We start from the raw sequence: 11805 nt of genomic DNA on the forward strand, positions 1-11805 counted from the left end.
GCAAGGGGTTGGACTAGATGATCTACTCAGGTCCCTTCTGGCCCTAGAAACTATGAAACATGAGTTACCTCGTATTTAAAAGCATCCAATAGTCACCTATGTGCAGCATAATATTTATGTGTGATGCAATTAATGGATTGGATAACGGTTACTTTAGGGCCTCTTTGTTCGTAGAAGATAAAGAAAGGAAAGATGGATATATCCATATTCCATAATCCAATATTGTAATTGACATGAAAGACTGAATGATTAAAGAATTAGTGATGATATTTGAAAGCTTTTAACTTTGCATTGCTGGTTTAGTGATGTAAAGTTATTGCCACCAAAATTTCATCAGTTTCTGAAATATATAGGAGTTTTTTTTTTTTTTTCCACCTCTTGATCACATCACTGTTTATGCTCATTGTATCTTTCCTGGTAGCTGGTAGAGCTGTCATGGCACAGTTTATAATCTTTTTACTTCTCTGCATCCAGGATACAGCATATTACTTTGCCCCATTCAGATATACCAAAATGTGCGCTAGAAGACTCCCACTGCAAAGCTGGAGACATCAAGTAAAATCTTAGGATGAAGGTTCTAGAGAAGATGGTTTCCAATAGGAATAGCTATGTTGCTTCTAGAAAGTAAAAAGTGAGAGCAAGCATGCAATAAGACACCATTAAAAGAGAAAGTAAATATTTTAAATGACCTTAAGATAATTTCTAAAATAATACCAAAATACAGAGGACTAAATAACTTGAAAAATTATGTTATGCTAATTGCTAAGAGTCCTTCCTAAAAGTTATTGCAATGTAATTTTTGTGCAGCGACAATTTAAACTACCTGGGAAAGAGAAGAAAGTGGAGAATGCAGCAGCCCATTTAATAAGCCATGCCTTTTTCTAGAACAGCAGTGATCCAGAGCCTGTGTTGGCTCGTCTTGGATTTTTGGATAAAGCTTATGGTGTTGGCTTTGGGCATGTTGGTTGTAGCTGTGTTGGTCTGGTTTTGGCTTTGAAATTTCAGAATCCTAAAATAACCTGTGACCTGCTATGTGACTACTTCTCTTCCCATATGGATAATTACCTCTCTGTCAACTGAGAGTGCTTCCACTGGAGGGTAGCAGAGAGCTGCTGGTAGGAAATTCTATATGAAAGGCCATCAACTTCTGAATTCACACTGGCCCAAAAAACTTTCTAGTACCATCTCTGAGTTTCCCTGAAAAGTACATCTGAGGCATTTGGGGAGAGGAGTATATATTCAAGGAGTGCTATTTGGTTGAGGTCTCTGGTTTCTAATCTGATGCTTTTTATTTCTTGTTTCTATATCTGCTTTTAAATATGTCAAAGATAACTAAAAGCCGTCCACTCAGTGCCTAAACAATAGTTGAGGGTAGTTGGTGATAATGTCTCTGTGCCAATGTCAATTTTCTGTTCTTTAAGAGACACTACCCGAAATGGGAACTGCCTAATCGCAATTTTGTCAAATGTACAAAATATTTTTTTTCTTTAAAAAAACAGGGACAGTATTTTTCTGTATTTTATGCAATTAGCACTCTTCCGTAAATTCCTTTACAGTAACGTTGTTGATATGTGATTTAAAAATCAAAATGGATGCATCTAAAGTTGATTTATCTTAAGTTTATAAACTTCTCAAAGTTTTGCAGTGAAAATACAATATATTCTTGTCATGAATGTATCATAAATAAGCTGGGTTTTTATACTTTTATGCAACTTAGAACAAAGGTATTTAATCAAATCCTGGCTACGTTAAAGACAATTAATTGTTTTCATTAGGCTCAGAGTTAACCCAATATTTAAACCAATGAATTATTAATCAGTAAGTACAGAATGCTAGTAAATATAGCAATTTGTAGTGTGTACTGGTGTGGTTCAATCCTGATGTAAATGAAGACACTAATAAACTCAAAGACTTAAGGACAGAAGGCCTGGAGGAAAGGAGATCACAGAAATATGGTAAATCATGTTTTAGATTAGCAACATATGTCTTAAATAAAAGGTACGAGTATATCTTTTATGATTAAATTAGAGTAGTGAAGTTTTAGGGTTAGGCTAACCCTAAAACTAGATGGTATCTTTCCTTTGTTCGTATTCATCAAAGGCTAATATAAATATAATATTCTCAAGCTGATTAACCCGCTTCCCCCAAGTTACAGGTCTCTAAACTATCAAATTCCAGGCCCCTTTTTGTTATGTATGAGAACTCTTAAGACTCTTTTTCCTAAAAACAAATGACAAACTTTTGTGGAAGTTCTTTTGTGGCAAAATCATGAGGATTTAAAAGAAAGTGTTGTTTAGGGATTCACTTTGAATTAATTAATATATATTATACATTATTTATACTTTGAAACTTTTCACTGTAATAACTACAGAAAGGACAGCAGTTTTAATTAGAACAAGCTTCAAAATATGCGGTGATCACTGTTTGGGGCGGGAGGAGGGAATCTCTCAACACGTCATGACAAGGCAGAATTTCTTTGTATGTCACTATCAACAAATGTTATAAAGGCTTCATTCAGTCCAAGCAGTAGTAAGACTTGCAGGTCTAGTGTAAGTAATACAGACTGCTGAGGAGTTAACAATGCACTACTAATGAGAGAGAAGGAGCCAAAAACGTTTTTATATCTGACACTTGGAAAGCTCCAGAAATTGTATCCAGCTACAAAGTTTAATATTTTTTCTTCTTTTTTTCCCAAAACATTATTTTCAATGCATCTAACTGAAATCTGAATTCATAAAAGGCTTAAACTCACTGCAGACACACACAGGTCTAAGATGCCATCATAATTAAGACCATCAATTTGGATAAATTTCATCCTAAGAAGCTATATTGAAATGAACATTGTGGGAAAACTTAATTTAATGATACCTTGGAGCATATTCTTGGTTCATTCACTGCTGTTCTCTCTGCAAGGTAAGAATTTATGCTCAATTCTTACGCTATACCTTTCAGAAAAATGTAACCATTTCAGTAATTTGCTTGTTCTCACTTTTTTACAGTAAAACAAATATGGTTCTACCACATAACTTTAAAAAAATGGTGACAGACTAAACAGCTCTACATCACACACACTGACTGTTTTTAAAGTAAATATGACTTAACATTTTTCCAATAAAATTTAAGCTTTCAGGCTTGAAAGCTTAAATGTTATTGGAAAATGATTAGTAAAGAACAAAATGTAGCTTTTCTTGGTTTTCTTGCCTCACTGTCAAAGGTGGTACTGTATAAACAAGATCTGACCTTGCTCAAGATTTTGGGCTACACTTGTAGGTCGTTTGAACCTTTTTTAGGATGTTAATGTAAATATTTGATGTAGTGATTATAGAAACTCTCTGTGCTGTTCAGTAAGCACTTATGGTAATAGATACTGAAGACAGATTCCCTAGAATAACAGAGTTTTCTAAAACCTTGCTGCTTTCACAGTGAAATATTGAAAGTGAAATATTTTTTAAAATAAAAAGTAAATCTGCAGCAAAGCTAGCGAGAGGCTTAAATAGATTGGAATAAAATTTTGCAACTATTAATTACTTTCAGTCGTACTGAAAGTCTGATCCTGAGCTGTTCTGAGCACTTTCTGTATTTCAGATTTGGTTCAATTGTGCAAGGAGCTGAGCACTTTCTGCTCATTAAAGAAGGAGGTAAAAGCTGCTCAGCCCTGTCTAAGCACATACTGATGATCCAACAATGAATAAGTAATGTGTCAATTACTCAAAAGAAAAAAATATTTCTGCCTTGGGTAGGGCCAAATTCCGCTGAAAGATTAAGCCTCCGTAAAGATTTTCTGGAAAAATTACAGTAATTAGCAATTTCTGTAAAGGTCAAAGGTTAAACATATTTTATAAATGTATAACAAATAAGTAGTTGCTATCAGAGTAAGTAGAAGGAAACAAAAATGTTTCATTCAATGACTTTTTATCTAACAGGGTCTTATTGCAAGTCCTCTCTTTTGAAAAGAACACCGAGGTGAGTCTGCATTTCTTATCTGTAGAGTATTTCAAGACAGTATAGCTGGAACAAATATAATGAAAATTGTGGAACTAAAATAATGTCTTGCATAGAGTTTGTTTAGAATTTCCAGTAACTAAGGTGTAAAATGCTAATTCCTTGGAAAGTGTTAATGGGAAGAAGTGATTAAAGGTGCAGATCTATTGTAGAAAAGCTAATGTGCTGCCTGGATGATTACAAAAGGATGATATTTGTGTGGTCGCAGCCAAGTTCAAAGAATGAGGAGATTCATGTTGCATATAATGATTGTTCTTTTGTTTGAAAAAATTAATAGTAAAATATAAGTTTAATTCCATGTGGAAAGGAGGTACCCACAAATCCACTTTATCTGAAAAATCCCTTTTAGGACAAGTTATGTGCAATTGTTTATAAGCAAATAAACCCATTCTCTAATTCCCAATTCTTTTGAAGTCTTGGAAATGTGCCATTAACATCAGTAGAAACAGGATTGGGTCTCATCACTATATCTCTAATTACTTCTAGTACATCTAATCAATACATGCCTATTATATAATGTGAAATGAAAACTAGGAATACTTTGTAGTTGGAGGCCATTTATGTTTAAAAAAAAAAAAAATTAAATGGCTATTGCAGGGAGATAGATGATAATAGCACATGCATACAGCAGTGGTGCTACCTTACCACCATCTGTACCGCACCAATGAACAGTTTCACAATATTGTATCCCATAAAATAAACCCAATTTGCTTATCTCCCCTTCCCCATAAACAGCAGGTACCTCCCTAAACAAGGAGCTCGTGTTCAAGAACAGAGATCTGAGTACTCCTGAATTCTGTAAAATGAGACTAGAAAAGAAAAAAAGTCACCTTTTTAAATGTTAACCCAAGAAAGACCTCTTTGATAAAGTGATGGAAATCAGAGAGAAACACCTCTCCCTAGGGAGCTGCTTATTCATGTTGCACCAGGGACCTTTGATTATACAAGATCCTTTTTGTTTTCTTCCAGAAATGAGTTTAATGCAACACGACAGAAAAGAGATCTCTTAGCAGCAGAGGTAGGTCATACCTCGGAGAGAGAGGGTGGGGGAGAGAACCTCCTCCTTTCTGCAGTGGGGCTTTGCTGTTGCCACAATGAAGCCTTTGTAGAGGAGAATGGAAATAGTAATAATAAAACAGAGATGAGAAGGAGAAGCTTTTCCATACCTGCTTCCCCCAAAATTAAAGCCTCTACAGCCTTATTCATTTATTCGTCAGCACAATGTGTTATGAATTATTCTTTGCAACAGACAGACTGGCACACACCAAGGGGAAAAATGGTGGCTTTGACTGTTAAATCTTTTGTGATAGCAAACAGAAAGACCCAGGGCGCTGTTAGTGGCTGGTGAAAAGGACAGTACTGAAATTGTAGATGAACAATTTTGCAAATGGTGTCATTGTGACAGGTACTCCTGGGCTATGGAGTAGGCTCTCAGGATACACTCTGTGCCTCTGAAGGTTGTTCCCTTCCTCCCATTGCCTCACTGCTGTATAGTGCACCTGGTTGAGTTTAATCTGAAATACAACGGCACCTGACTTAACCATTTGTGAAAATACCAGTCTGAAAAACCCGAGCATGGCTATTACCCCATTCTACAGCTATGGCGACTGAGTTCTAGACAGTGAGAAGGTGACTTGTGCAGGGTCATGCAGAACATTAACATCAGGAATTAACTTGCGTCTCCTGAAAGCTAGCTGAGTTTCTTTGCCTCAAGACCCCACAGTGCCTTTTCCAACTGAGACTGTTATGCCTGCTTATATGGGAGTGGTGATGTGCTGAATCGTGCCTGGCGCACCTTGCAGTAAGACATGTTTTAGGATAAAATGGGTCTGTACAGATGTGTCCTATTAGTGGATTTAATAGACGATTAATGGCAAAATTAAGGACCTGTGACTTAAATATAATGTGAAGGCTGAAGGCAGTTTTGGTTGGGACAGAGTAGGTGGGAGAGTATGATATTAATTGAAAACGGGCAGTAACTTCAGGACTTTTCCCCTAGGGACAAACTGGAACCTCTCTGGTTAACAAGGAAAGTAATGTGCTGAGGAACTAGTAGGAATTTCTCTTGTAAACTGGGAGCTTGTCAGCTGGAAATGACTGAGGAGGAGAAAAACCTGGAATAGTCACAGAATGAGACTGAGCTGCCAAATTGACTTATTCACAAAAAGAGAAAATGCTATTGTAGGATTCAATAGGTGAGGTATTTCTAGTACAGAAAGCATAGACTCTTTCTAAATACTTTGGAGGTTGAGTGGGTCAAGGTCAAAGATAGTGTTGGTAGAAGAACAGCTGGATCTGTAGTAGAACCTGGACCATTCATATGAGGTGGTTTACAACCTATTTAATTGGCAGTAGGTTGCCAAATTAAGGATGAGCTACTCAATTGTTTGCTGTGGCTTTGATTACAAAGGGTGCTGCAGCTTCCATCAGCTGGATCTTATCTGTGTTAGGACACAGCTGAACAGAGAGGTCAGTAGCCTTTAAAATAAAAGCTCAAGCAAACAGCTGGAATGCCTCTGCAGTCCTGAACTATTCCTAGCTAAGTAAAAAGCCCTCATCTTCAAAGGGGAGCAGGAAACCTAACCCTGTGCTGTATCCACATTTTACTGTATGCTAATGAACAAATTGAGGTTAGAAATTAGATTAAGATTTCTAACTTTCCAACATAAGGTTCCAGGCTCTCCATGGGAGTAGCGAAGCCAAAATCTAGTTAGTTACAGGATGGGCCATGATCTGTTCCTGGATGAAATTATGGTTACCTGTGATATCAGAGGACTAAACTTGATGACCATGTAGGGTAGGTCCCTTCCTATCCAATGTTCCTGGCAACTCACAGAGATAAGTGACGATTCTGATTTGTCCCTTATCTGAGGTAAAGGTTAAGGTCATTTTCAAACTTTTCACCTGTTATGCCGAAGTAGGATTTTGTGTTTTACAAAAGCAAAATCCTAAGTTGAAGTCATCACCGTTTAACAGCCCTGTCAGAGGGGGCAGCAAATTTGTTGACCTTGGGGTAGTAAGTGGGAGAGGGGAGAGATACCAAGAAGCAAGTGTTGCATATCTGCCTCAGTCAGAAATCTGCTATTTCTGTGCTGGCAAATCACAAAAAGGAAAAGCGGTAACTTTATCACTGTGTTGCATCCCAGTGTTGGCTTCGTTTCGGCCGTGGAAGTAACTTCACCTTTTGTTTACAAAGTGTTTTGGAAATCTGTGGATGAAAGGCTCTACACTGATGCAAAATCATTTCCTAAAACTGCTGCAAAACCCCCTGGCTTGTACCAGTCAGACTATTCACAAATATTGATATTCTACTTTTGTCTCTCTTGTTTCTTTGATAGACTGAAACAGTTTCCCCTCAATCTCGACTTCATGGGTCATTTATTCAGAGTCCAAGCCCATCAGGAGGTCAGTGTTGATAGCTTCTTGTTTGAAAGGATTTAGGTAAAGTGCCCCACATCTATAACCTATCTCATTTTACCAAAGGTTGTACCAGTCTTAATGGCACGTTCTTCATGATAAATAACCTGGTAATATCTCATTTTTATTGCATTAGGTAACTTGTGCTTCTGAATTGCTTAATCATAGAAAATGGTTATTTTCTGTGCTTTTTTTTAACTTCTCTGTTTTAAAGAAAAATGCTATAGCATTTCCTCACCTAAAATTGTTCATTGCTTTAAATTAATTTCTACCCCAGGTTTCTTTTGGGTTGGCTTGTTTCATCTTGTTTGAAAGTTTTGGACATTGGCAAATTGAGTAGCTGTTGCATGGGATGCTCTTGAATGAGCACGATAAAGATGCTTCTAGAAAATTCTAGGCATTTTTCGAACACAACCATCTCAGGCAGTTGAGTGTTAATGGAGAGACTTCACAGAAATTGCAATAGACATGCTCGCACCTTTGTTTCTTAGTTTCCTGCATAGAAATGCGATCAAAGAGGCTGAACAATGATACTCCACTTGAGACCAGACCTAACTACTTGAACACAGTGTATTTTCCTATCCTCTCCATAAAAATGAATACACATATGGTGCAGCTTAAGCTTTTCTAAAGTCTTTCTTTGTAAGTTGTTATAGAGGTGAGAGAGACTATGATCTCCTTGCTTGTATTTTCAAATGTAGATGTATTTATGTGCATTTGAAGAATAGTTTTCAATGGAAAAAATACAAGACCTAAGACTCTTCTGCTTCCTTTAAAAGGAATATTCGTGTACACGTACTTGTTCACTTATGTGCAGTGTACACACTTACCTAAAGATGTTCCTGAACGTCAGAATTCAGAGGAAAATTTTTTAACCTGGGTGGACCCAAAGATGTTTGGATACAGGGTTTAAAATTAGCCATTGTAGAAAAAAGCAAATTGCAATATTTTCATCCAGGTTTGGATTCCGGTCCTCTGTCTCTCTCTCTCCAAACTCTGTGTGCTTCAGATCTGGAGTTTTGTTTTAGACCAGTCTCTCTCCATAAGGCCAGTAGAAAAGAGGAGTTGTTTTTTTTTTAAGTTTGTATGTTGTTCTGTTTAATGAAACTATGTTTAGAAACCACATACATATTTTTAAAAATCCTGCTAAACCAACTGTAATGTAAAGCAAGACAGCCTTATGACACCAATCAACTGTTAAACCATTTAACTCATTTTTAAGCATATTAAATTGATTATTTATGGCTGTTTTGACTGCATACATTTATTTTCAGAGGGATTCATAGCTTGCATGAATCCTTCATTTTAACACTCGGTAAGGAGAACTAAATATGTGCACTGATTGTGCTGAATTTATTCATTGTGTATAAACTGCAGGTATATTTTATATACATGTATATTTCTGGTATAAGCCAACTGGGATTTGGTTTCTTTACATGGGGACTTGAACTTTTATTTACTGGGAGGAGGCTGCCCTTTGGCTCTCTTGTTAGTTTATAAATCTCAAGCTATCCTGTAAGAAAGTAATCCAAAATATGGAATGCAGTAAATGGAAGGATCACTGTAGATTAAACTTTTAGCTAATGAAGCCAGTTCTGTTTTAGTTAACAGTAGTAACATTTAATTAAATTTATTTAGTGGATTCATTATATTGGAAGGCAGCTATGTTTACTTACAGGTACATGTCCTCAAGAGTGCCTTAATGGAGCAACCTGTACAGAGGCAGGTGCATGTGACTGTCAGACATTTCAGGCTCAAGGGAAAAGGTGCCAAATTGGTAAGTTTCAGTAACAAACAAAGGAACTCAATATCAGGTTAGAGTACAGTTTTAGGGAAAGTTTGTTAACCTAATACTGGGTCAGAGCAGGTGTGCAATTCCCCTTATAATGTACCTGTAATCCTCCCAAGGGGCCAGATGGTTCACACTCTGTGCTCAGAGTATGGGAGTATAGACTAGTGTCAAGCATTCTTGTATTATATTACTTGATGCCTGCTATGATATTCTAATGCATCACCATTTAACTGTATTAACTAAAAAGGACACTGCACTTCCATTAACAATGGCTAAATGCATCTTTGGAAAACAGGACTTCCAAGTTATTTCAGTGGCCCAGATTTCATGGCTGTTCTATGTAGGAAGCAGCAAGAACAAATTTCTCAGCAGTAGACCTGGCCTGGAACTTCCTTGTCCTGTCCCAACTCCTCAGGGTGCCCGGTTCTGGTATTTATAACAGCAGCCATGGAAGGAGAGTTTAAAGCTGGGCCTAAATCAGCTGCACTGCTTTAAGTTTTTTGGGTTTTTTTTTTCCCATCCACCTTCTGAGGAGCTAGGTCAAAGCTGCTATTGAATTTGAACCTGTTTCTCAGCCTTCAGCCAAATGATTTTGGACATAGTATGTTTGTAATCTCTTACTTCATCCCTCTTCATAATTAAAAGGTTATCACCCACCCAAAACTGCCATTGACTTGATAGGGTCAGGATATCATCCAAGAGGGGTATTTTCTTTAATGGCTTTATCATTGATCAATGATTTATCAAGGAAATTATTTTTTTTCTGATGTATGTTCACCTAACATGCAATATTTTCTGTAGATGCCAATGGCATTGCTGTTTCTTTTATTTGCTGTGTTTTTAATGTACTTGTTACCTTTATTCTTTCCAGTACCTAATGCTGGTAAGGACCGAAATGGAATTTGCAAATCCTGGGGACAGTATAACTTTGAAACATTTGATGGCATCTATTATTACTTCCCAGGAAATTGTTCCTATATTTTTGCAAAAGACTGCAGTGCACCAGAACCTCATTACACTGTATGGGTAAGTGTAAGGGTGTTTTTGTTTTGTTTTTTGTGTTTTTAATGAAATACAGAACTGACTCTTTTTATTGAAATTAAAACAATATTTCAAGTTACGTACTATTTATGCTGATGGAGAGAGTCTAAGCATGTGTACATAATTAATCTTTAAGTAATGCAATACACTAAAACATTTCCTACTCCTTCCAGTCTAAAAATTGTCCCTAATTTCTCCTGTTGGCCAGTGCTTGTAGGAAAGATTGGCATGCCAGAAAATGTCAGTGAACTTGAGAAATGAGTGAATTCCTGAGTAAAGTGGAATTACCTGTCATTAGCACCTCCAGTTTCAATCTGGGTGATGGTACATTTTGAGGTAGAACATAGATTTAGACATTTTATTGACAGACGGAAATATTATTCCATTAACTGCATTGATCTTTAAGGAATGTGGAATGTATGACACAGGGCTTTGAGGTTTACAGTGCCTCTGACCATTAAAAGCTAAATGCCCAGAAGAACTTTTCAGGGTAGGCGTTTCAATACTGAGCTTTGCAACAGCTAATGTTTTGGTGCCTTACTGCTTCAGTGGAATCCACAGCTCTGAGTAAGTGCCTAAGCGCCCCATGCATTGCCTGGAGAGAGTTAGGCATCTCAGAATGGAATTTGCAAGGCCAGCATGTTGAGCAAGGAGCTGTCTAAAGTAACCAGTAATAAGATGGGTTTCAGGGAACTGCCTGTCAGAATGGGATTCATAATCCTAGACTCTCTGCTTGGCTTAAGTTCATAAATTCTTCCTTTTAGTAGTTAAGGGTGTCCCTTCTCATAGCATATACCTATGTTTACAGCACTTACCTCAGATTTTGGAGCCTCTAAGGGCGCGTCCACACATGTAAGTACGTGCACTTGCAGCAGCTCAAATAGAATTAGTGCAAATTTGAGCTGGGGCTTTTTGCCTCAGTGCACATGCTCGGACATGCACTTTGTTGTGGAGCAAATTGTGCCACCTGGGCACAATTTAGCCTTGCCTGGCTCTTCCCGGATCTTCAGCCAGGGGGAGCTAGAGCCTGGGGCCAGCACCTATGCTGTACTAGCTCTCAGGAACTTCTGGGGCCCAGCCAATTGGTACCTGGGGACACTATCCCTTGTGCCAGCTAGACTGCTGAAGGAGCCCTGAGAGTTCCCTGCACCCTCTACCCAATGCAGATGTCTGGCAGTGGGGGCTGCTGCCTGTCTGTGACCTGCTGTGCACCTGCCAGACCCAGATGGGGACTGCATAGCCAGTAGAGGCATCTGCCCCTCTGGGCTAGCTGCCAGTGGACTGCAGTTGCAGGGTTGGCCTTTGTGCAGCACTACTGCACTACTGCCATTTGTGCCCCCTGCCCAGCCATCTGGGCAGCTATCACCTGAAAGATGTTCCGTGTGTGGTGGCCTGCTTTGAACTGTCAAAGCATGTCTTCCTGGCCACAGCCAGATGGGTCCAAGGTGCCAGCTCTGAGTAGGCAGGGTCCTGCCAGTGGCCTTTCTAGCAGGAATTCTGGTGTTCCCTATTGGAAAACTGAATAATCCCTGATAAAAAAAATCCCAAAGTCA

General features: G+C 38.1%; 1 protein-coding gene across 1 annotated transcript in view; it reads left to right on the forward strand.

Moving 5' to 3' along the window:
* Nucleotides 1-58: 58 nt before the first annotated feature.
* The window catches only part of OTOGL (otogelin like), a 187639-nt gene continuing 175892 nt past the window's right edge, over nucleotides 59-11805 (forward strand). The window contains exons 1-6 of the mRNA XM_019514788.1: nucleotides 59-2913; nucleotides 3924-3963; nucleotides 4972-5020; nucleotides 7341-7407; nucleotides 9098-9196; nucleotides 10083-10237. Of these exons, the coding sequence (XP_019370333.1) occupies nucleotides 2835-2913; nucleotides 3924-3963; nucleotides 4972-5020; nucleotides 7341-7407; nucleotides 9098-9196; nucleotides 10083-10237 (489 nt within the window). The 5' untranslated portion in view covers nucleotides 59-2834. The remainder of the gene's footprint in view (nucleotides 2914-3923; nucleotides 3964-4971; nucleotides 5021-7340; nucleotides 7408-9097; nucleotides 9197-10082; nucleotides 10238-11805) is intronic.

Source organism: Gavialis gangeticus, unplaced genomic scaffold (genome assembly GCF_001723915.1).
Source record: "Gavialis gangeticus isolate Ggan-Ray unplaced genomic scaffold, GavGan_comp1, whole genome shotgun sequence".
NCBI classification, from domain to species: Eukaryota; Metazoa; Chordata; order Crocodylia; family Gavialidae; genus Gavialis; species Gavialis gangeticus.